We start from the raw sequence: 25,689 nt of genomic DNA, 5'->3' as shown, positions 1-25,689 counted from the left end.
GGGGGGCGCACCCCCCCCCCCCCCCATAGTTACGCCACTGCTTTTGGGTGAAATAATTGGACAGATTTCTTGAATTCTAACAAAAAAGCAAGAAAATCTTTTCATCGCAGGAATTATGATTATGTGGGGTGGGACAAATGGTGCGCTTGCCTTCCGATATTTTTATGGGGGCAACTACTTTTGTTTTCTTTCAAAAGCAAGAAAATCTTCTCATTTCGGGAATTATTAATTATGGGGGGGGGGGCAAAACTAAAATATGCTTGCCTCTCCATTTTTTTGAATATTTTTTTTTAATGAGGCTAAGGCTCGCTCTTGGGCTGGCAATATGGATTGGTCAGAAGTAACGTACATAGACCCTACATACTTGTAAGTAGCACACGTACATGCAAACATGTATAAGTGCTCCGTATCGTATGGATGTACAGTACGGTCGAGAAATATAAACACTAATAGATATGTATAAAATCAGTGCTGCCAGAACCAGGGGTGCGAATTGTTTTTGCTGACGATTTCATTTGTGTGTGTGTGTGTGTGTGTGTGTGTGTGTGTGTGTGTGTGTGTGTGTGTGTGTCCCTGGTGCAAAACATTTAAAAAAATAGAAAAGAATGATTATTTAGCGTCCGGCGTTGATGTCGCTCGCAGACTGATTTTTTTTTTTTTTTTTAAGGATCTGAAGGGGGGTGCGTTCGCACCCAACGCACCCCCCCTGGTGACGCCCATGCACACACGCACACCACCATTCACAAAGAAGTGCACGTGTCACATATCACGTATGACATTACGCATTTCACCACTTGTAATGAAATCCCACGTTACCTTATATAATTTCATTCGATTTTGAAGGCCATGTTAAAGTGTTTGTGAAATTATTAAAGAGTCTGCCGTGTAAGAGCAATTTTCAAACTTTATAATGATAGTTCATTGTTGTCCTAACCAGTTATTGTGGTCGGATCGAACTACGAAACCACGGCGGATGGTGAAAGCCGGAAAGAATATCAAAAGGGGTATTTCATCATCTAAAATGAAATATCTGGATATGAACCTGAAATCCGCTTGATTCCGTCTTTCGTGATAGAGTTCAAAAAGGCCCACTGTCGCCCACTCTCATATTTCATGCACGGAAAATATTTATTCCATTTTTGATAATCATAAAAAAAATCGTCATTTCCTTCAAAATAAGGTTATATTGTGGGTGGACTTTTGAAGAGAGCTGACAAGAAAGAAATTTTCGAAAAGAAGAGGAACAGCGGCAAGAACATTGCGAAGAATATAAAGCAATACAGAAGAAATTGTTTAGATTTTAATGAAGACTAAAAAACTAAAGGAAGAGGAGAAGAAGGAGGAGGAAGAGGAGGAGGAGGAGGAGGAAAAGGAGGAGGAGGAGAATCCCCAGTACTAATATCTCCAATTCATTGTCTGTCCTTATAATAGGTACGCCGGACTTCAGGAGGGGAAGCTGTGTTTCTGCAGCAGCAGCTACGGGCTCTACGGCTCCGGAAACTCGACATCCTGCGACTACATGTGCGAGGGATCCCAGTATTTCACCTGTGGCGGCTTCCTCTACAACCAAGTCTTCACCACACCCAGGGTCGTGAAGGGATACACTTTTGACGAAGTCGGTGAGTGGAGAAATGCAAATTTCTCGTCTAACTTCCGCTTCTTCTTTCATTCTCATTCTCGCTTTCGTCCACAGGTCCAATCAATTCAATTCAATTCAGTTCAGTTCAGTTGTTTGGTGTTTTTTTTTGTCCAGCTGGCAAAAAGTGAAACAGAATATAAAGTGTGCTTTAAACAATCGTAATGTTTGATTAATTTCAATCAAAAGAAAATTAAGAGTATAAGGACATAATACGAGTAACAGAGCTAAGAACACCGACGCATGCTTCAAATGATAACAAAAAAAGTAAGTACGGCAAAAGAGTGGTCCACTAAAAAGCAAGGTCTGTAATACATGGGTCACTCAAAAGCATGATAAATTATTGTACATCATCATTATGAATAGTAATTTTTATAAGGTATACAGAAAATAGAATTTCAGGCAAATCCAAAAGTTCAACTTGCAGGCGGTTTTCGATGAGCCGTGTGTACCCAACAACGATTTCATCTATCTGTCAATGTAAATGTGGTTATGTATACATGCAAGTAAATTTATACACAATCAATGAATATACACGTTATGGTATTAATCTTTAAATAGATATTACAGTTACATGCCTTCTTATAAATGAGATCTGACCCTTGACCTTATAGATATCTTGACTGTTTTGACATTGTTGATAATCCTGTGACAGACTGAATTCAACTTTGCCAAATTTTGATGTTGGATGTATCACAAGGTTAAAACTTTAGTGTCGTTTTCGTCAGACTCCATACGTTTCATCAATCTGTACTAAACTCCTATTAGACGATGAACCCGTGAATCTAAACAGGAGCAGAAACTTTTCTTACAAACTATGTCATCGGGATGAGAGAGGGAAGGATAATGCGCTGCTCCCCTTTTTTATCGATCAATCGAACAGGCCCCTAAAATCGATACACAGTGTCCCGCAAAGTTCCCTCTCTTCTGTCCCTTTATACCCCCAGTCACCCCCTGTCAACCCTCTCGGTAGGCAGGTGACAATTGTGGTATCGATCCTGGGATGACAAAGTAAAAATAGGTGCGGTAGTTCGGGGATTGAGTGTCATTTCTCCAGTTCCTTGTTGAGTGAAATCTAACGTCATTAGTATGGAATTAAATCGGCTAGTGTAACCATTAGTCCCAGATCAGAAACACATCTCTCATGGTATTGTAATGTTGATCGCGCCATGTCCAAGTTACGCATTGCATTTTACATCTTGTATTTTCTTTTGATTTGGGCTTTCATTAGTTAAGATAATAGTGTTTGCTCTTGTTGTAGTTATTCCCTCCCTTCGTCATACGAAACACTACACATGGGGCTAGGATCTAATTCACAACGAACTCTTTCTGGTTACCTTAGATTTGGTCGGTCACTTTTTTTTGAGGGGTTGGGGGTGTTCAAGTATAGCAAATAATATATAGATATACTTATATTCGTGATAATTCATGATGTTGCGTTTCTCTCCCTTTTATTCACGTTGACATTTGTTTTTTGTTACATGCAATTTATACTCCTGCTGATAGCGCCATGATTTTATATTTTGCCTATATGCAGCAATATAGATATCACAAAAAACTAGCATCTTTCAAAATTAAACAACAAAACGCATTTTCTCTGTCACTATCATCATAATACAATTATATCATATTGCGTCACGCAACAAAACTAATTCGAAACGAGGCAGTAATTTACATCACACACACAAACACACAAACACACCGGAAAAGAAAAAAGAGACCCGTTTTTTTTTTCACCAAACGTTAGTACCATGTATCATTGATACAAAAACCTGAAAACATAAATATCAACTTCAAAGGGATAGTAAGTCAGTGTCTTATCAGTTTTCTTCCGTCTGATCGACACATATTTCTTGCCTTTGGCAGGTCTTCAGGTGACCTACGAGGGCGTTGAGTTCAACAGCAACGTGACCCGAGGTACTGGCGTGACGTTCAGCTTCGATTACGGGGATGGGTTCACCGACACCGGCTTGGAAAGTGGTATCTACTCTCACGCCTACAGGTGTGTATATCCGTCCTAGATTCTGCCTATAAGGCACGCGTTTTGCTGGTGTTCATACCAAGCCAAGGGTACGAAGTCGGAGCTATTACGGTGACGCTTAGACAGTGTAGTTTCTGTTGGGATTGATTTATACATTTCTTCCGCTCTATCTCCTTAAGACACTCAAATCAAATCAAATGACAACAACACACGAACATTTGATTTTAGAAAATGTACACAACATGCCACAGTGGAAATATTTGTGAGATAGGGCAACATCTTGTTTTTATTATTACATAATTATCACCGTGTAATTCTTTAGATACTCTGTAATTGACCTGGCATTTTATTTTTCACACGAGGTTAACCGTTGTTACCCCACATGATTAAGTACAACTTGACTGCATACCAAAGGAGAAGAAGAAAACGAAGTAGTAGTATAAGTAGTAACAGTAGTCTAGTAGTAGTAGTAGTAGTAGTAGTAGAAGTAGTAGTAGTAGATGTAGCAGGAGAAGATGAGAAAGAGAAAGATTATTAAAGAAGAAGGAAACAATTCTGCAATCTTTTGGCATTTTTCATCGACACATATGTGTTTTTCTTACTTCTACAGTGAGCCGAGGACGTTCCTCGTCACGGGACAGGCAAGCGACCTGTGGCTGAATACTGAGTCCAGCTCAATCGTCGTCACCACCAAGACCAATCTGACCAGTGTCCTTGTCGACTGCCCGCCCGCTGTTGAGTACAACGTCGTCTTCGGCTGCAAGTTTGAGGTGTACCAGGGAACCAACATGACGGCCGAGGTCGACTTTGGTGACGGGCGCGTCGTTTCGTTTAGAATCCAAGGTTCGTGATATTCTTTGAGAGTATGCCTCTAAAGGACATTGTCTACCTTAGCTGAAATAAGAAAGAAATCAGGCATTGACATAAAGAAATACAGAAATAAAAAAAGATTTCATATTACATTTGTATTACACTAGGCTTCTACTACAATCAATCAGAGTTATAATTGCCATCTTCAGTAATAGAGATAACAGATTAATATCATATACAAAGGAAATAAAACCAACAAAACAATTAAGCCGGCAAGAATGTCGCTCAGTTCAGTTTAGTTCAGAATTATTTCCGTTTTTCCACAGTAACATATCATACACGTCACTTTCTTCAGTGACAGAAATAATACATGTGAATTTGTACAGAGCAAACAACAATAACTAAAACCTTACAGTTATGATAAACTCTGATGGGTGCTGAGGTAATCAAAGTAAAATATCAATATGCACAATAATGTCTGAAAAACGGAGGGACCCACCGAGAGTGTGAGCCCCTCTTTAAAAAAAAAGATTGGTGAAAAAGTTGATTGAAACAGCACCAACAGCAACAAAAAGAAGTTTGGCTGCCCACTGAGAGACAGATAGACAAACAGATACACACAAAAACAACAACAAACAGAACAAACATGAAACGAGACTGGGACAGCAACAAGAAATCGTGAATCGTTTTTATTCAGAATAAGTACGGGGTTAATGAGGATACACAAGTAAAGAGATCAGAGAACAAGGCTCGTCCCGGCTTTTTCGAGGCCTATGTAGAGCTGACTACTCTCTGACCATTGTCCGGTCATGTTAATTAGTATGTTTTGTCATGTATGCAATGCCCTACAGATGCCGAGACCCTCAAGTACGGGAGCATGGTCGATCACAACATTGACCTCAACAACCAGCCCACGAGTCGTGTCTTCCTCAAGCTCAACGACTACATCGAAAGGGACGGCCACCTCGTCGCCTGGGAATTCAACGCCATTTCCACCGGCACCATTTACCTTCAGGTAAGAAAGCAACAACAGTCTTACCAGCACGCTCTGTTTTAAAAGACTATGGTTCGTCTCTTGTTCGTTGCCTTTAAAAGAAGAAAAAATTATTGTCGGTTCCCCATTGTTCTGTCTTGAGTGTCCTAGCCTTGAACAGAATTCCAAAGATTAAATAAAGAGAAGAAAAGTAAGCAGTGTATGTATCATATGATAAAGCTGATGTATGATATAAAAAATCTTGTTTTTCGCTTGCAAAGTCGCATCTGGTTTTCTATTCTCAAAACGTGTGATCGACCCATTAACTGGGCAAGCTGATGTTGACAGACTACACCACACTACTCGAATCAATTATGTTTACTTTTTTACATGTACGTCCTTCCATGAAATTTACATTTCTCGTAAAATTTCTTGTAAAATTATGTGGTGTTCCGCGGAGTAGTAGAACAATAGGTGTCAGCAAGTTATTCATATTCACTACACCTGTATAACTTCCATCATGTCATTGATCAATTCGCCTGTAGGTATATCGACCTCGCTGTGACGATACCTACACATTCTGCCTGCGGACGTTCACGTGTATCAAACACTGGATGGATTGCCAGGACCACGAGAGCATTTTCGCCAAGACGTGCGGCGACACGGGACGTTACAGCTTCTCGGCGCGTGACTGCATACAAAACGACGACGACACGCTAGCTGGTCGAACCGTCTACACTAGCTTGCAACTCGACTACGACTTCGTGTCCGAGGTAAAACTAATTATTTATCACGCTGACATAAAGTTGGCAATGTTTTCTTTTCATTGGTAACTTAATCTTCTAAGTAAGGCATAAGCTTATTTCTCATTAACGCAGCTCTCAACTCGAAGAGACGTCATATTTTGACACCCTTTGACACATTAATCCTCACCCTTGGCAGCTTGGATACGGTCAAGTTCTGTAGTAAAAGTAGAAGTAGTCGAAATTCATATGTCAAAATGTACCTATATATCTTCCGCTATTAAATTGAGGAATAGTAGCCTACAAACACACTAGGTTCCAGATTACGCCAAACGAAACAAAGTCAGGATTTAATCTTAAAAGCAAGACCCATCAGCGTTTGTAACAAATATCAACTATAACCACTACATATCCGACTGAAATTATGTCAACTCTCAAAAGACAATTCTAAACATGCGCTACTGTCCGCAATCTATTTCCAGTACACTTACACCATCACGGAAACTGGGCGAAACTTCGTCAAACTGGATCCCAGTGACTATGTGGCTGTCCAAGAGGGCGACATCATCGGCTGGTACAACTCCAACCAGGGCAAACTGGCCTACGTGGAGGCAGACAACGAGGTCGACGGACCAGAGATCCTCCCGACCACGGCAAACTACGCCAGCCGTCTCTCGGGCAGCTACATCGTGTACGAGTCTTCTGGCGCGTCCGCACACGGTTACAAGCACGCGCTACGCGCGCACGTTGTGCGGCCGTCCAAGCTTCATGTGTACCATAACTTCTCAGAGGAGACGAATAGGCGAGAGGTCACGCTTAGGGTCAATAACACACTCTCTGATTGGGTGAGCGACAACCAGACTGTGAAGGTGATGCACGTCATCAAGAACGTCACAATCGTGGCAGCTGAACTAGGTGAGATCGTCAAATCTTTCCAAAATACGAAATTATACCAATAATGCATTCTGGATGTTTCAGATGATGATCAAAGCAAGTGAGTTGTAGACCCTCGTTCAAAATCTGACAACAAAATGCATGAAGTAACAACGCAATCAATTTGACTTGATTTGATTTATTCACGAAATATGATCGTTGAAATGTTTTATGTTTGGTAATAAAGTTTTGACGGTTCCATCATTTGCAAATAAAACGATGATGCAAAGAAGCCTTTAAAGACTTTTATAACTTGACAACTTCACAACGAAGGTTATAGGGAAAGATATACAAAATTGAATTATAGAGACACTTTACTTTAACACTTTACTTTACTCCAACGTGCAATGTGTCTCTTCAAAGGAAGTATAAGACCAGTCTCCAGGATAACACATATTGCTTGACTATTCACATCACCCCACACATCTTTATCTATCTCTACCTCTCTTTCTATCATTTACGCTCTTGGCAGCCATCACCAGGGTGCAGGAGACCATCTCAGTCGAGCCCCACCCTGGTACAGAGGTCACCTACCACTGGAGGATGGGGAACGGTGACGAGATCGTAACCCAGGAGCTCTCCGTCAATTACACCTGGCCCGAAGACGGCGTCTACAACATCACCGTGGAGGCATACAATGACATCAGTCGAGTTATCACAGAGGTTCGTGTTGGAAGAAAAAAAATGATGATGTTTTACATTTGTGATGGCATTAATCACTGCTTTTTAGCACTCCTCTCCATTTCTAGCGTTTGCGTATACTTAAGATTTTCTGTAAACCTATCCTTATTATGTATTGTGCTGAAACTATATATCCAATATCAGTAAAATACTTTCATGTTTCTGTTGGAAATGGAAAAAAGTGAATGAATGAATGAATTAATGAATGAATCACATCATATTTTGATGCTGACTATTTTCATGACTGTAGAAAAACTGATTAGCATTTGATTTATAGAAACGGTAATTTTTATTTCTTCACAGACGTTGGTATTTTCATTCTTGCGGTTGACACTCAATTGTTCGCCTCTGTATTTTGCTCACCGAGTGGTATAATCACTGTTGTTTTATCATTATCAACAATATCTTATAGTACTGTTTCAAGCGGAGATATCCACTAACTCATTGTCATCGGTGGTGTAACTGTCATGATTATCTTTGGGATTATTATCAATATTGCTGTTATCATGCCAAAACCTTTCACCAGGCAGATAATGTTTTTCTTTCCCTCCGCAGACGTTCATAGTTCTGCAACACACCATCAAAGATTTCGAATGGAAGGACTCAGTTCCCGCCACAACATGGCCACAGTACCCTATCACTCCGAAGAAGTTTGGAGATGAATCTTACATAAACTTCGGAATGTCAGAAGGTTGGTAGAAGCTTCTTTTTTTTCAACAGACATGCATACAAAAATAAACAAGCAAAGAAACAAACAGACAGATTTGATAACATGATGAGCCACTAAACAAGGTACAGCAAACCACTTTTGACAGATTATTGATTCTTAGTTTAGGGATGGTAATTGACAAAGACATTCACTTCTTGTCTTCCAAGTCGACTTTAACTTTCTCCTCTGCTCATAAATCACAATTCGAAATAAGTAATCATGAAGTTTATTTCGTCAAAATCTTAGTGTTGTAATTATAATCCTCTGGACTAAATATGTTTCTTATCAAGTGTCCTCCTTGTGGAGCTCGTAAAATTAATATCCCCCCCCCCCCGTCTGTCTTATCATTGGAATGTTACGTGTCATGTTCACAAGGGTTAGATACTCATTAATGCCATATCGAGAAGGGCTCTTGCGATTACAGAAAATTAGACCAGATAAATTAATGTGTATGGTGTAGTGGATAAGGCTACGGATTTGTAAACAACAGGTCCTGGGTTCGAATCCCTAGACAAGATAGCCCTCCTGACCAATGTGCATAAATGGGTAACTGGCAACGCTTGGGTAATAAGATATAGCAGAGCCTTTTGAGGAGAGCATTGTTAACACAGAAGAGGCTTCTCTGGGTAATATGGTTATAATGATAATAAAATCTATGATAAGAATTTATGATTATTGCTATGATTGGTAATATTATTATCATCATCATCATATCATTGATTGCTCTCTTAGCAAGCTAGGCATTTATTATTATGATTTCTTTGTGTATGAAGACAGCAATGACATATCATCAACACAGATTTTTATGATTAACAGTTTCCCCTATTGCGTATCAATTACAGGTACAAATGTGACATACGAGGTCACAATAGGAGACGGCATCGTGCCCACGTTCTTCATGAAGCACGACGAGGATTTCAATGTTAGCGCACACATGCCCGGCTACCGCCTCGAAGACCGAATGGCCGTCAGTCACGACGGTGCGTAATGAAACTCTGGTGTTCTCAAATTCTATATTCTTTTATAAGAAAAAAAAAATAACATTTGTTCGGGACTTTGTTAAGGTCAGAGAATATTACGGGGAAGTTTCAAGCTAGAAATGCTTTCTTCAATATGTGACATCTATGAAAACGTTTACATTTCATTGTTTCTATTTATTGTCATTTAAAGATTTATTTGTCAGTAAAAGAAATAATTGTGTCGCGAAAATATTCGGGAAAAAATATAACCTGAATCAAATAAAAATGGTAGCCAGGGACATGATGTACAATATAAAGGTACAGTAACTAGGAAAGCACCTGAATTACAAAGGTTGCGTTTGCTGCAGAATTTAAACACTGTTCACTATCAAACCTTTGTTGTTATCTATTAGAAACAATCAGAAACCTTTGACTGAGCGTCAGGTGTCAGGTGTATGCACAAGTGCGGTGGTAATATCTTGGATTGAAATTGAACGTTAATGATGTTCACTTAAGGGTTATACATACATAGTGAGAACTTTGAGCAAAGAAAATGGGTTTTCATCGGGATTCGAACGCGAGACCTCCGGATTACTAGACCGGTGCTCTACCGACTGAGCTATTGAAAGCCCTTGATCGGTGTTCGTCCCAAACCCTTAATTTTCTTTGCTCATGTGGTCAGAAGCTATAGTGTGTGTATGTGTGCCACACACACACACACACATTAACCTGACATAAAGCCAAAGGATGTAAATCAACTTTGGAATAAATGCGAGGGATCACCGAAGCGATACAGCTTTTTGTAATATATTTTGAAACAAGAAAGGGAAAACTGACCAGAAACAAATAATAAATAGTGAGAACTTTTGAGCAAAGAAAATGGGTTTTCATCGGGATTCGAACCTGAGACCTCCGGATTACTAGACCGGTGCTCTACCGACTGAGCTATTGAAAGCCCTTGATCGGTGTTCGTCCCAAACCCTTAATTCTCTTTGCTCGTGTGGTCAGAAGCTATAGTGTGTAGTATACAGTGTGCTATATAGTGTATACCTATATATATATATATATATTAGCCGATGTAATTGTTGGCATCAGAATACGGTATATGTATTTTACATTCATATGGATAGTTCTCGTTCTATCATTGCTTTCCGAGAGTTATTAGCATTGCTGCTATTATTGTCACAATTACTGTCAGCTTCACAAATCATTCTTTCTATTGTTATATCTATTATCACACCACAGGTTTGACAGGAAGCGTGATTACGATCTACGAATCTATCGGGTACTATCCTGTCTACATCAATGCTTCTAATCGGGTCAGCTGGTCAACCATTAACAGCACGGCCGTCGTCCAAATTGAAATCACGAATTTCCGATTGGTGGAGCCCCCACCACTGAGGTTTGGCGAGACCTCTCTTATTGGTGTGCTCTTTGACACCGGAACTAATTTGACATTTGAGGGCGAATTTGCGGGAAACACTCTAGACCTCAACAACGCCTCACTCTACTACATGGACGACACAATTGGAGAGGGATATATCTTGATTCCGGCCGACAAGTACGACGATCGCGGTTTTTACGACCTATCCCTCACGACCCTGAATCTCGTGAGCGGACCGTACACCGACGTTGTATCCGTGCAAGTGGAGTATGCCATCAAAGATCTTCAGATGTGGGTTTCTGAATTGTACATCATGCCCCACGATTCTATTTCAATCGCATTTGATATGAAGATCGGATCAGATCTCACGATGGTTATGGACTTTGACGACGGGAACTCTGAAACGTTCACGAAAATCGAGATGAGGCGAGTCTTGGGTGATGAATACCTAGAGTGGCACTCGTTCGATGTGGCTGCCGACTATAATGTGACGATCAACTGTACGAGTGCGGTCAGCGAAGAGTTGGTCTGGACGTTGATCAAGGTTCAAAATCCTGTCGAGAACGTCGAGATGACGTACCATTCTCCGGGAGTGATTCCTTACCAGGAGGTTGGCACGATGCTTTTCGAGTACGAATACACGGGAGATCAGAGTACCCCGCCAACAGATGCCAATGTGGCGTATGTATTTACCGACAAGATCAGACCAGTTGAAGATTTCCCAATAGCTGAATCGAACCCAGTCCAGCAGTATATGCCACTGGCAAAGATGGGGCCTTATTCTGTCTTCATCAACATCTCAAATTTGGTCAGTTTCATGGTGTTCGAGGCCGACATCGAAATGGAGAAACCGATTCTGGATCTAGAAATCCAGTGCCCTCGACGTCACATTCGAGTGGGCGAACAAGCAGAACTAACGGCCTACATCAGCTGGGGATCCAGAGTCTCTTGGGAATGGGACTTCAAGGACGGAAGTATTGTCAGTATCGACGTTGGCGGAAAGAGGACGCGAAATCACAAGTATCGAGAGCCGGGTACTTACCCTGTAATGGTATCTGCCACAAATCTCCTAGGCACCGAGACGTACTCCATTTCCTCGGACCCGGTGGAGGTACAACATCCCGTCAAGGGGTTTGAATGGATAGGCAGGCGATTGAACAGACTCTGGGTTGATGATAAGTTTACCAGCATCCCATTTCATCTGTTTCAGACAAAGGACTTGCCCTTTCCTACGTCAGCATCTTACACAATTGACTGGGGAGATGGCAATGAAGTTTCCGAGACATCACTTACTGAGGATGACGCTGATGGCAACAGACATACGGATTCCATGGATCATATCTTTACAGTCACTCACAAATTCTACGAATGGGGGCAGTACAATGTTACAATCAACCTTTGGAATCTCGTCAGTTCAAAAACTCTCGTGTTTCAAATCTTTGTTTACGAGACGATCACTCAACTTATGAAAGAGGTTAATTACAACGAATTCATTATCGACAGTGACTACAGTCTAGGGAATGACACGCAGGACGATCAGCAGGGCTACGGAACCCTTTTCAACTACTTCCCATTGGAGTATGCGATTGTCGTGAAAGCAACACATGCATCTGGGACTGACCTCACTTACACTTGGGATTTTGGTGACACTGCGTTTGTCCCTCCTTCAACCACCGAGGCGCCTTCGACCACTTTTGGTACGACCCTGGAACCAACTACTGTCCAAACGACGACAGAGGCGCCAGAAAATTGCACGTTCGTTGTCGAGGAATGGGTTAATAGCGTTGTGACTCGCTTAACAAACAGAGATGCTGAACTTTTACAGTGTTCTGGTGGGTCTATCGTTTTAACCCCACCACCGATTCCATCGACAGCAGTCCCTACTACGCCTCCCACCGATCCTCCTTCCCCCGAAGTCAACTGCACTGGGGTGGCAAATTGTACACAGCCCACTACGACAACAGTGCCTACGACGACGGCTGGACCCCCTCCAACCCCGCATTACACTTCGGATTTGAACTGCACGGCAGGAATAATGAAGAGTCAAGCCTACAACTGTGACAACTACACCGAGTGGGCAAGAAATGAGACTTGGGACTTTGTGTCCAACTTCACAATATTCATGCGCGTAAACGACACAATACACCTAGATTCATTCATTGACTTACTCGGAGAATGGAATTGTCTCAACGCCGAGGTCCTGACGTGGATTGGGAGATTATTCGTTAGGGAGAATGTCTCACTAGATGTGGACCTATGTCCTGATCCAAAACCTTCAAAGGCGCCAACAACTGCACCGACCACAACAGAGGCTCCATCAACCATCCCTCCGACTGCCCCACCTCCCTATGTGGTGCAGACGAAAGAACCATACGCCATCTGGTGGTATGCCCAGCGTGGCGTTTACACGGTCACTCTGAATGTATCCAATCCGGTCCACTGGGTGGTGGTTTCCAAGACAGTAGTCATACAGCGGGGTGTTGCTGACTTAGTTCTCTCAGATCATGGCCCACGTTCTCGAAACACAACGATAGAGTTCGAGCTCAATACCGGAAACGTGGGAACCGATGCTTGCTATTTTGTTGATTTCCGAGACGTAACTTCAGACATCAATTCCATCGCTTTCTGGGGCCATCGTCAGACTTGTGAGAGTAGATATCCACTGGAATTCAAAGACCCATTCCTACGATTCGAGGAAGTGAGTAATGTGTATCTTGAAGGTTTATTGTTCAGTGGCCAGGATCCCAACATCACCCTGTATAACGTCTTTCAGAGTGTGAATCGATACCGCATTCAAGTGGTTGCTCATAACATGGTGTCCGAACAGGCAGTATCAATACCGACTGCTGTTACCAAAGCTCCTTGCTACTACCCAGAAGTCAACGTTCGGGATGAAAATGGCTGTAACCAGTTTTACCCCTTCTGTGACGATGACGGGAACAGAGAATACTTCGCTTCCAAGGATGTCACAGTTTACGGCCGTGTCAAAATCAACTGCACTTCGGTTAAGTACGCCCTCTATACTTGGCGGGCTTTCTCTGTTGATGATAACGATGGAAGCCTGACAGAGATCTACGAACTTGGTGACTCTGTGATGCAAGGTTTTACGCAGCGCGAATTGGCCATCAAGAAGTTCGTCCTCCCCTACGGCCTCTACAGCTTTCAGCTCAATGTGTCCATGTACGGAGAACGGGGTGTAGAGAGGTTGGACTCTGTAAAGATTCGCGTGGTTGCCACGCCACTCGTGGCACGAATTGCGGGAGGATCCGAGATACGCATTCGCTGGAATGACAGAATCGTCATCGATGGGCTCTCCGAGACAAGCGATCCGGACGTCGACCCCAGCGATAAATCTGGTCTGCGCTTTGTGTGGATGTGCAAACGGCAACATGAGACCTACCAGGTTTGGAATGACGATTACACTGAATTGATACGAGAAGGGACGGCAAAGGCGTCCTACGAACATGAGGCGAATGATTACGGAGGCTGTTTCGGGCGTTACGGATTTGATCGAGGAGGATACGGAAGTAGGTATTCGGATCCGTCGTGCTCTATGTTAAATTGATGATCAAGTTAGGGCAAAAATATTCTCCAATATGGCTTTCATAAACATAGAGTTTATTCATCTCATACGCCTTAGATGTACAGGAGAGGGATGAAAAAATATGATGGTCACTTACTGAAAACAGAAATGTTTGGTAATTTTTCTTTTTTTCCAAGTAGAGAAAAAGCAGTCTAGATTTACACACTTTTCTGTCGATATCTAATGATCATGAGTTTTATATATCATATCATATTCCATCAAAGAAGTATACCTTAATGCGCTAGACTATCCATTTTCTCCTAATAGGTATTCTAAATGATACGGAAGGAGCGTTCACTATAGACACCTTCTACATGCATGAGAAGATGAACTACGAGATCAGAATGATTGTTTTCAAAGGAGATCGTAAGATAGTCGCCACACAGGAACTTCAGGTTGCCAGTGGCAACCCTCCAAAAATGGCGATAAGGTAACTATTGCAACAACGCATCTTACACTGCACTTTTGAAATAAATCGCACTATTTTTCCACAATACTAGAAAGCTCTGAAACCACTAAACCACTATTACATTGAGACAATACACAAGTTAGCGTCTAATAACTCTTTCAAATCAGGATAATTATCATATTTGCCCTAGTGTCTTTTTCTCCAAAAGAATTAGAAACCTGGTGCCTACTTTTAAGCTTAAATCCCATGACCGATGAACCTGTATCATGCTTAAATTGCTTAACTCTAATCCCACCGGTTTTTTTTTGAGGGACTTGAAACCACCGGGGAGTGGCCTCTTTGCCCCCCCCCCCCCTTTCAGGTCTCTGTCGTGGATCGCGCAATCCTCGCGAAAATTTGCACTAAGGTAGAGGCTAATGTAATCTACAAGACTGTATAGTTAGATTCTTCAAATCTTAATTTATGTATTTTATATCAATTTATGCTAATTATATAGTATATATTTTTGCCTATAAATCAAAAGATAAAGCTCCAAGACTTCTAATTTTGGGTGAACATATTCTTTTCAATAGCCTCAACAATAATATTGAAGCAAAAATTCGGCGTCATAATTATTTCTTATGTATTTTATTGTTTATTGATTTTTTTTTTCATGTATTTCCTTGTTTTGTTTTGTTTGTTTTTTGCTGTGTTTTTTTCGTCAAAATTTGTCGCAGAAACATTTTAAAGCATGATCAGGCTAAAATAAATCATTGTCAGCCATTGAAAGTCAAAATATTTATTTTTATATGAATTAATTGCAAAAACACAATTTACGTTTGATTTGTACACAAAATCATGTTTGTCGAAGAATTTTTTTCAAAGGGGCGTTGGCTTCAAAACGGTATGCCCGGGAGCAACAAATTTAGTCTCAAAAGTTGCGCGATACTTGAAAAAAAAAGTCCTAAAATGTCGCGGCGAGAGCACCACGCGTTGTGGAATAATCACGCGAAATGTGTGGGGGGGGGGGGGCAATGCCCCCCCCCCTTGGAATAGGGTTAAGGGTTTAACATAAAAGTGACACGCATTGTAATTTCCTACCACTTTCAGTCTCAAAAATTGTACATTGCCTCGTGACATCTACTACTTCTTCATAGCTGAGAAACTTACCAGTCCCTAAATGGCTGATGGTCAAGCTTTCTTTAGGCTCCGAATAGAAGGGAAAAAAATACCAAAGGAAATTGAGGGAACCGTGTTAAGGTTTAGGTTAAGGTTAAGGTTTGTAGCCATGTAAGCTATACCATGTTCTCTTCTCCTTGCTCCAGCTGTCGTACCAACTGCAAGACGAAGCTCAACCCGACGAGTCGCTTCGCGCTCGAGTCCACCGACTTGGACGCAAGAAAGGGTCAGATTCTATACTACCGGTAAGATCGGCTTATTTAATATCGAAGCGTGTCTCCTTTCATACAGACGATCGCACAGTGGTGCGACTCGATTTCGATCCTTGTCTGTCACTGACTGAGTGGGAAATATTTACCCTAAAATGAGAGACAGTGTTTAGTGTGGACTGATATATTTCATGTGGTCGCAGGACACAACATGTCATCATTCTGTTGACGTTGTTGTTGATATTGTTGCCACTGTTGTTGTTGTGGATGAAGTATGGTATCTTATTTTTGCTTTGACATCAAAAATTCGTTGGAAATGAGGCACATGGATGGCAACGGATGCCGAAAATATCTAATTTCTTTTTTGATACATAAATACCTTCCATATGTCGACGTTCAAATAATAATGGCTGTGCTAGACATCTTCACTGTTCTGTCTATGCATTTCAAATTCTCGAAAAATACTGTCGTGTTTCTTGTTCACCGGTACATTCCAAATTTTGTTTTATTTTGCTCTCATTACTATACTTTGTCCGGTTTGAATATCACTATTTCAAATGTGATCATTCAAAGTGGTGACTTCGCAATACCTGTTCGGTGGAGCTCGTTTATTTTTCCGCTGATAACAACCATTTTTTAAATCTTCAGATGGGAGATCTACAAGTTGGAATCGAACGGTACGCACGAGGATTTCGTGTTGGTGCCCACGAGCTCGTGGCTGCAATACGCCGGTACTGGGGACTCGAATGCCAACATTGCAATCGACGCCGGTCCTTTTGAAGACCAGTCGACCTACCGCATCCGTGTCTTCGCAGATCGTACTCCGTCTTTCGAAAACTATGGTAGGTATGCAGTGGAGCGCTCACAGCAGCCATAAATAGTAACCGTGAAACTCTAGCCCAGTCTTCTGTTCTAGAAGTAATTGGTAAACAGTTTGAAATCCAACAAAAAGAATAGGCCTAGTTGATTTAATTGGGAAAATATAAGAAAGTTATCAAATGTCAATATTTGTCATATTTCCTCCTAATTGTCATATTTGAAGGGGGAAAAAAACCTCACGCACATGCAAATCAGATAAGGTAATGACACGATGAGTTGCGATTCACCCTCAACAGGTCTCGCCTCGTACGACTTCATTACGAACGAGCGACCCGTCGTCGGCAACTGCTCGGCGGTCCCGCCGAACGGCACCGCCCTCGAGACGGAGTTCAACATCGAGTGCCAGGACTGGACTGACCCAGACATGCCTCTCAACTACCGCTTCGCCCAGAGGCTCAAGGAATCCGAGTCATGGACCTGGCTCTACAACGGTAAATAATATGTCTTTTCCTTCTTTCTTCTTTTTTTTTTTTGTCTAATCTCTCCGATAGTCATTTCGCCAAACGGACGGCAAATAAATTGTAAGTGTTGTAATGACGCCTGAACTTCTTGATTTCCTGAATGCCAATGAAACCGAAAGTTGACATCCTATATTCCGCCAAATGAATGGAAGTCATTCAGCACCGCATTAGAAAGCTGTATATTTTAGGAAATATCCAGATAGCAGATGTTGTACCACTTTCTACGAATTCGACTTTCTTTTCTCAAGACGAGTGAGAAGAGTAATCTTTTGCACATAGTAAGTTCCAAACAGATCATAGGGCTCTATGGTAAATTGTCCCATTCAGTGGAATTAGTAAATCTTAACGTCACACTAATGTCATTTAGCCTGTGTTTGGCAATGTACTGCTGGACACTATCATCTCACAACCCCATCCACAAAGAAATATAATTTTTCCAAAAAGATACAAGCAAACTTGAGACGTGATGACTGAACATTATCTTTCATCAGTTCTAAAAGGTCTGAGCAGACATTTGTTACGAGACCACGTCGTCTAACACTGTTCTTTAAGTGCATATATTTACTTGTGTGTAAACTTTACTATGATCTTTTTTCTCTCTTCAGGTGAGAAATCTTATATGGACACGCCCACTGTATTCCCTCAGGGATACGAAGAGAATGACTTCTTCGTATTCCTATTGGTTCGAGTGACTGATTACATAGGATCCTTCTCAGATCTGGAGTTAACTGTAGAGGTAGGTTTTCAATAGCAATCATACCTGACAATGCCTGATATGTAGTCAAGCAACACCATTATCTTTTGTTTTGTTACGATAATGATGATGATAGCAATTGTTGTTGTAACCATAATGATAATGATAATGATCATCGTATTGTTACTATTATTATTATTATTACTGTAATTACTGTCATCATTATCGTCACCATTGTCATAATCATGATTTCTTCTACTTATATTACTGTTGCTAGTATTGCTTTTATCATTCTTTTACACTTGTTATTATCACGTAAGGCAATGTTGATGCACAATTTTACACCCATGTTGTATCCGTAATGATAATTAAAGAGGAGATAATGAAGAGAAATGTGATATCTCAGTTTCAGGTTTGTGTGTTTGTTTTTGTTCTCTACTTAAAGAACACAAGCTCACCCTTTCTCGATGTTCCTTAGTTCGTTGTTTAAAGGTTATAGATATCCCTTTATTATTAGTTTTAAGCTCTATTTAAATCTTATTCTCATGGTTACCAAACTTCTATACGCGTCTTGTGCCTCTTCAAGGTGCGACCGCCCAGTGTGAGCACGTCGGAGCAGATGGAGATGATGCGGAACATGACGGGTGACGACGGGGCGATGGCGGGTGCCATCGCGGCCGGCGACACGTCCACGGCAGCGAACATCATCGCGGCGTGCGCTGGGATGTTGAACGTGGCTTCGTCGACCGCTGCGTCCTCGCCCGTAACAGAGGCGTATACTATAGCGACCACCACGTTCGGCGCAGGTGGGTCCTATACTGCATACGCAGTCTTTGCATGTCTATCAGTTTAATGTTGCCATGATCTATGATTTTATAAGATGAGGTTATGTTCGGAATCTAATTTAAGTAAAATGTAATCATTTATGGCTTAGCGAATACGGTACATCTATTTCCATAAGTTCTTCGAGAACGATCAATATGCTGAATGATACTGTTAAACTGTGTATCGTATTACACCGAATAAATAACAACATCAGTGACATACCTAAGTAATGACTGCAGTTGCCTTGATTTCGCTGCTCCCTAGATGTGACCGAGATGACGCCGGAGGAACAGGCAGCAGCAGCGGCAGCAGCTCAAGAAGCACTTCAGCAGCAACAGCAAGAGGAAGAGAGACAGCGACAGGATGTGAGTTTCCCGCGCTACATGGTTGCTTGGATACCAACACCTCCCATCCGTGTCGCAGCAAGCAGAGATGAATAAAAAGAGGATGTCCTACATCCCTATCATTCCTAATATCACTTCTACTCAATAAGTGATATCAAAGTACTACTCCTGCACATTAGAAGGGCCCTTATTTTGACAAGTTTTCACTATTTGCTTCGATAAAAGAAAGAAAATGATTTCAGTTCTGAGAGTGTTCCATTCTCGACTTGAGTTTCGTTTTCTCATCAACTGTTTGTTATCGGAATGATTTTATTCCAAGTTTTATATTCTTATGATCTATTTGAAATGAAACAATACATATTCTGCTGTATCAACCTACCAACTTTTCATTCTTACAAGTTATTCGTCTAAACCTCAGGCATAAAAAGGGAATAAAAGACATTGTGTGTGAGTCCGAAAGTATTATGCAAAAGATAAACTTATGATATTGGGACTGCTGATGAGCTGATCTCATTCACTTCTGCCTGTAATAAATTTCGACTTTTCATTTACAATGACGTTAACTCATTTGCAAAATAACCTCTTGTTTACACCAACACGCCCTCTCTTCCCATTTACCCACCAGATGCGAGACAGTATGATTACCGCCATGTCACTAGCTATACCTAACACTGTTGGCGCCATGAAACAGCTATCGTCTGCCATGGTGACAGCTACGTCCTCCACAGGGGAAGTGTCCGTCACAGCCGCGGTAAGTCATCCGTGCACACGTTACTCTTTTTCAACAAACGTGAAATGCCATTAAGATACCTCAAAACTAATCGAATTCGCTCAAACGGCTAGAGTGAAGGAATTTTCAGCAATATCATACGGGAAATGACAGACACATAAAAAATGATTTTTTAAATCTGTAGCAACCGTAGTATGTGAAGAGACCATGTCCCCGTCTTCACTGTTTGTACAAAGAAATGTTACAAAATCAATGTTCTTTGTCAATAGCTTCATTCGCCTCCACGTTCAAAGGCGTCAGAGCTAATCTATTTCTAATCATTAAGAATTTGGTTTTAAGAATACAATTCATTTCCTATCATTTCAGATAAGGTAGCTTCATTAAAAATGTGTATAGGCCTACGAATCAGTTAGAGACATATCTATTCATGATATAATTCTTGTCTCCGCTGGGGCCATTTTTATTCATGTTACATTGCTAATATTGGCTGACTTAACTTATAAAAGAATGTAAATGCATTCGAACGCAATAGAACACCCCTGTTTAGGAAATCCCCCGTCCCCTATATTGAGTACCAAAGTGTACAAGGTGTTATGCCATATCAGCCATTTATCACCATGGAAACTGGTTCTAAACAACCCCACCTAGCCCGAATATCTGTGAACACAACTATTGCTAATAATGCTCTTACCTGGTTCCAACCCAACCCATAATAAAAGACTGTGACATCATCATTTCGGTAATCTATGACGTTACGTGGATTTTTTTCTTTTTCTTGACCTCCTTGTTTCCAGGATGACACCATGAGAACAGGGTCGCAGTTCATGGGTCTTCTCTCGGAGAAGTCTGAGGAGGCCGGAGCCGATGAAGTGGAGGAGAGTAGCAGCGGAATATTGAACATGATAGGTGAATATCTAAATTGATGAAATTCTTCCGCCGAGATGTTTTATTGCTACTGGTTGATAAATCAATTATTTATTGACAAAAACAGTAATCAATTCAGTGCTTATTTCATGGATTTACGTCAATGTAGGGCAATTAATTTGTCGAATCAGTTGCAGTGATGGGTCAGTGCTAGTGTCCCCTCATGAAATAACTCAAATTCTTTGCTCCATGTTTTGATTATACGTTTCTGACAGGAATTACACTTTTATGAAATCTTTTTCTAATGCAACGATGAACCTACAGGTTATTTTCTTATCATAGAGTTGTATAACACTGACTCACCAACTTGACAGAAGCTAGCAGCTGTTAATACTATTTGTATTTCGTGCCATTTTCCTTTAAATTCCTTGAATTTCGAGGAGTCGTAAGTTATGAACACTGCCAAATGGTGTTGTTTCTGTAAAAAGTGAAAGGCTGAATGTTTACGGATATGCCAGCAGGGACTTTTCTTCCAGATTTCGAAATACGCCTAAAGTCTGCGTGCATCGAGTACAGGAACCTCAATATGTCAAGATGACAAATAATTTCGACCTTTTATTCTAAATTTTGTCTACAACCAAAAACATGGTGGAAATTCGATATATCTCTTTCGTATACCCCCGTATTTTGCAGGAAATGCGATGACCGGCGCACAGACGAAAGCCGCCGCGTCCAAGGCGGCGGCAGCGGCGGTGGGCGATCAGCTGGACTACCTGTACGCCACCGGCATGCCCGCGGTAGACGACGCCGCCTCGGACTACTACTCGTCGGATTCGTCCGACCTCGAGGCTGCTGCTGCCGCCGCGGCTGCCGAAGTCGAGGCCATGAACGAGATGGTAGGTGGCCTCAATAACACATCATCTCACCCGCAGTGGATGTATGACAAGTCATGTGCAGGAACCTATATATGCTAACATGGTTAACCTTCTCAGGGCTACCACCCTTTCATTCTATTTAAATAAACATGCTGTTAACGAGGCTGAACAAGTTAAAGGGAAATGGAGAACATTGCAAATTGAGCAACCTGTTCTATCCTCATTGCTCGGACGGACAAGTTTGTAGTAGCTAGATGAGATGTTAGATACACGAAAAAACATAGTATTATTTGTAGATACACATTGACTGAAATGAAGGAAGATAATATAGACATACATGAAGATAGCTAGATTAGATAGATGGATGGATTGATAGATAGATAAACAGATGTGAAGATAGTTAGATTAGATAGATGGATGGATTGATAGATAGATAGATGAACAGACATGAAGATAGCTAGCTTAGATAGATGGATGGATTGATAGATAGATAGACAAACAGACATGAAGATAGCTAGATTAGATAGATAGATGGATTGATAGATATATAAACAGACATGAAGATAGCTAGATTAGATAGATGGATGGATTGATAGATATATAAACAGACATGAAGATAGCTAGATTAGATAGATGGATGGATTGATAGATAGATAAACAGACATGAAGATAGCTATAGATTAGATGGATGGATTGATAGATATATAAACAGACATGAAGATAGCTAGATTAGATAGATGGATGGATTGATAGATAGATAGATAGATAGATAAACAGACATGAAGATAGCTAGATTAGATAGATGGATGGATTGATAGATATATAAACAGACATGAAGATAGCTAGATTAGATAGATGGATGGATTGATAGATAGATAAACAGACATGAAGATAGCTATAGATTAGATGGATGGATTGATAGATATATAAACAGACATGAAGATAGCTAGATTAGATAGATGGATGGATTGATAGATAGATAAACAGACATGAAGATAGCTAGATTAGATAGATGGATGGATTGATAGATATATAAACAGACATGAAGATAGCTAGATTAGATAGATGGATGGATTGATAGATAGATAAACAGACATGAAGATAGCTAGATTAGATAGATGGATGGATTGATAGATAGATAAACAGACATGAAGATAGCTATAGATTAGATGGATGGATTGATAGATATATAAACAGACATGAAGATAGCTAGATTAGATAGATGGATGGATTGATAGATATATAAACAGACATGAAGATAGCTAGATTAGATAGATGGATGGATTGATAGATAGACAGATTGATAGTTGGAAGGATGGATGGATGGATGGATAGATAGGTAAATAGATAGATCAATGGATAGATAGATAGACGGATAGGCAGATAGATAAATGGATGGACAGACAAATACATACGTACATACACGCATACATTCACACACACATACATACGTACATGAAAAGGTTAATAAAATGTGCTTTGTAGGTTTGATTTCTCTTCAGAACATGGCGTATATGTAAGGGACATTTCAATGGCATAAGTTAAGCAGTGGTTGCTTAATGTTTTCACTCTCTCTAAACTCCGTTCACAGAGTCGCAGCATGAGTGCAAACATGGATAGTCTTGTTGGAAACATGATGACATCCATCAACGGCGGGATGGTGACGGGCCAGGCCCCCGTGGCCATAGCGACTCCCTCCGTTAACATCTCGATGGACAAGGCCTTCACGGCAAACATGGACAACAGTATGCGTTTTCTTTCTTTTTTTTTCTTTCTAGAGCGAGGAATGAAAATCGTACTATTCATCCTTTATAACTTGGAGGGACTGACTGTTATCTCCAACTTTAGCATTAATTTTGATGAAGTGTAGAGTTTAGAATAATAAGATGTGTAGCTCTTGACCGATCATTCTTGATTTTCTTGGGTTATTTGGAATTTGATGAATCTATACCTGGACTCATCCTTGTGAAGTTAAGCTTTGAAATTCTGAAACAATATTAAAGATCATCATATGATATTACTGGACGACCCTTCCAGTAAGCATCAAGACGCATTTGAAAGACTAAGACGTGCCCAGAAATTTGTGGCCTTGGATTCACGCAATTTTGATCTTGTATAGATGCATAAGAATATAGACATACATAAATGAGCATCAAGGTTGCCTGACAATTAAAATAGTTATTCATCTTGCTTTGGAACTGATTAGCCGACATTAAACAGTTCTGATACAGTTGGCGGCAACAGACCATAACCATGGTGACCGGAAATTTCTCGTCACACTTTCCACAGAACAATACGGCGCACAGTGTGGTTCTGGGTTCAAACTCCCTCTGTCATCAACACTGTTTGGAAGCGGAAATGGTACCGCCCTCTCCGTGGAGGCTCAGGTAAGGGATCACCAACGTCCTTCTGAAACTGATATTCACTTTCCAGTGACAGCGGATACGTGTTAACTACGCTAGTCTTTAGATATCATTTGTTGATTAATTGTCATATAGTATACTTGCTTGCCCTTCGGTCATTGTCCGTACGGTATACTGACAGTATCTTGGTGACACGTTATCTCTGTCTTTTCGAGTGGCGGGCTTTCTTCTCTTGTCAAAAGGTTTATACCTTAGAGTCATATCATTTATGCCATATAATGCTGAACCCATTTGGACCAAAATAATCTCGCAAAGTTATATGCATGACAAGATGCATTCACCATACGTTCCTCGAGATAGAATTTAATTATCCCCCCACAAGAAAAATTGTATTCCATGGAGTATCGCGATGATTCATCAGTCGAATATAAACTGTTAATAACTCGTTTAGGTTACTATTAATTCATTAGTTTTACTATGTATTATCCTTATATTATATGGCATAATGCTCACAGATCTTTTCACTTTCCATGTGATATGAGTATATCTATGAACGTGTTCTATGAGTAACCTGTAACATGTATTTCTCTATCATCTTTTGAAATAAAACCAGTCTACGATGGAAAAGTCGAACTCCAAGACTTGGTCCAACAACTCGAACACGGTGCAGGGCCAGACCGCTGGCCTTGGCTTCAACAACGCCTCGGGCAGCCCGCTGGAGATCAAGGATCTCGCCGAGCCCATCGAGATCTGGGTGACGAGGTCGGCGGATCAGATTGACGAAAGCAGCCTGGTGACCATCGTCAACGTGACCAAGCCCAGGAACGAGCGAATGCTGTCCCACGTGCTGAGTGAGTAGATCCCATATCAGTCTGGTTCATAGTCCTGTCCTCACGAAAGTAACCGTTGGCGTTCATATAATTATATCTTAAACTGACGCTTACGGCTTTTGTGACAGCTGTTGACCGCGCAAAGCATATAGGAGTCACGAAAGCATTTGACAAGGAATAGTGGGATTACGGATCATACGTAATCTTATTTATCAACGGATATTGTATCATAATCTGTGATTTGATATTACTGTTTAGAAATAAGTCATTACGTGTTTCCTTCAAACTTAAGGCTGCTGTTTCTTGATCTTTTCAGCTTGAGACGATCTCTTTGATCTTGGGCAGTGATAAGATGTGATGAGGAGGCTTTTGATAAAAAAATGGTCAATCAGAACTGTGTTCTCCTAATAATTAGCATCAGACATGCCAGATCTCTGGGATAGTTTCTTGCACAAAGGTTTCCCTATTCCCTCACTTATCTCACTTATTTTTCATCAGCTACAAGGCGCATCGGTTTTCTTGTGATCAGCAACTGAAAGTACGATATGTGATGAAAATAATAATGGGTTTTCACATTGCTTCGAAAACCATCCGAACCAATTCTCTCCTGATTTACATTCGCAAATTGAATTGACTGTTGACATTGCATGGTTTGT

General features: G+C 40.9%; 1 protein-coding gene across 1 annotated transcript in view; it reads left to right on the top strand.

Moving 5' to 3' along the window:
- Nucleotides 1-25,689, top strand: part of LOC139724685 (uncharacterized) — a 50,468-nt gene that overhangs the window by 8,618 nt on the left and 16,161 nt on the right. Inside the window, exons 8-30 of the mRNA XM_071635809.1 lie at nucleotides 1,432-1,619; nucleotides 3,503-3,638; nucleotides 4,228-4,460; nucleotides 5,279-5,442; nucleotides 5,946-6,173; nucleotides 6,626-7,058; nucleotides 7,549-7,739; nucleotides 8,313-8,448; nucleotides 9,309-9,446; nucleotides 10,671-14,336; nucleotides 14,660-14,822; nucleotides 16,106-16,204; nucleotides 16,817-17,010; nucleotides 17,284-17,478; nucleotides 18,114-18,244; nucleotides 18,789-19,008; nucleotides 19,292-19,392; nucleotides 19,997-20,122; nucleotides 20,896-21,007; nucleotides 21,659-21,861; nucleotides 23,432-23,585; nucleotides 24,130-24,227; nucleotides 24,817-25,054. Coding sequence (XP_071491910.1) covers nucleotides 1,432-1,619; nucleotides 3,503-3,638; nucleotides 4,228-4,460; nucleotides 5,279-5,442; nucleotides 5,946-6,173; nucleotides 6,626-7,058; nucleotides 7,549-7,739; nucleotides 8,313-8,448; nucleotides 9,309-9,446; nucleotides 10,671-14,336; nucleotides 14,660-14,822; nucleotides 16,106-16,204; nucleotides 16,817-17,010; nucleotides 17,284-17,478; nucleotides 18,114-18,244; nucleotides 18,789-19,008; nucleotides 19,292-19,392; nucleotides 19,997-20,122; nucleotides 20,896-21,007; nucleotides 21,659-21,861; nucleotides 23,432-23,585; nucleotides 24,130-24,227; nucleotides 24,817-25,054 — 7,547 coding nt within the window. The remainder of the gene's footprint in view (nucleotides 1-1,431; nucleotides 1,620-3,502; nucleotides 3,639-4,227; nucleotides 4,461-5,278; nucleotides 5,443-5,945; nucleotides 6,174-6,625; nucleotides 7,059-7,548; nucleotides 7,740-8,312; nucleotides 8,449-9,308; nucleotides 9,447-10,670; nucleotides 14,337-14,659; nucleotides 14,823-16,105; nucleotides 16,205-16,816; nucleotides 17,011-17,283; nucleotides 17,479-18,113; nucleotides 18,245-18,788; nucleotides 19,009-19,291; nucleotides 19,393-19,996; nucleotides 20,123-20,895; nucleotides 21,008-21,658; nucleotides 21,862-23,431; nucleotides 23,586-24,129; nucleotides 24,228-24,816; nucleotides 25,055-25,689) is intronic.

This window comes from Diadema antillarum, unplaced genomic scaffold, assembly GCF_040938485.1.
Source record: "Diadema antillarum isolate AM-2024a unplaced genomic scaffold, OU_Dant_1.0 scf00000226, whole genome shotgun sequence".
NCBI lineage: Eukaryota > Metazoa > Echinodermata > Echinoidea > Diadematoida > Diadematidae > Diadema > Diadema antillarum.
Note: the sequence above shows the minus strand (reverse complement) of the source record. Positions and strands in the feature narration are given on the sequence as shown.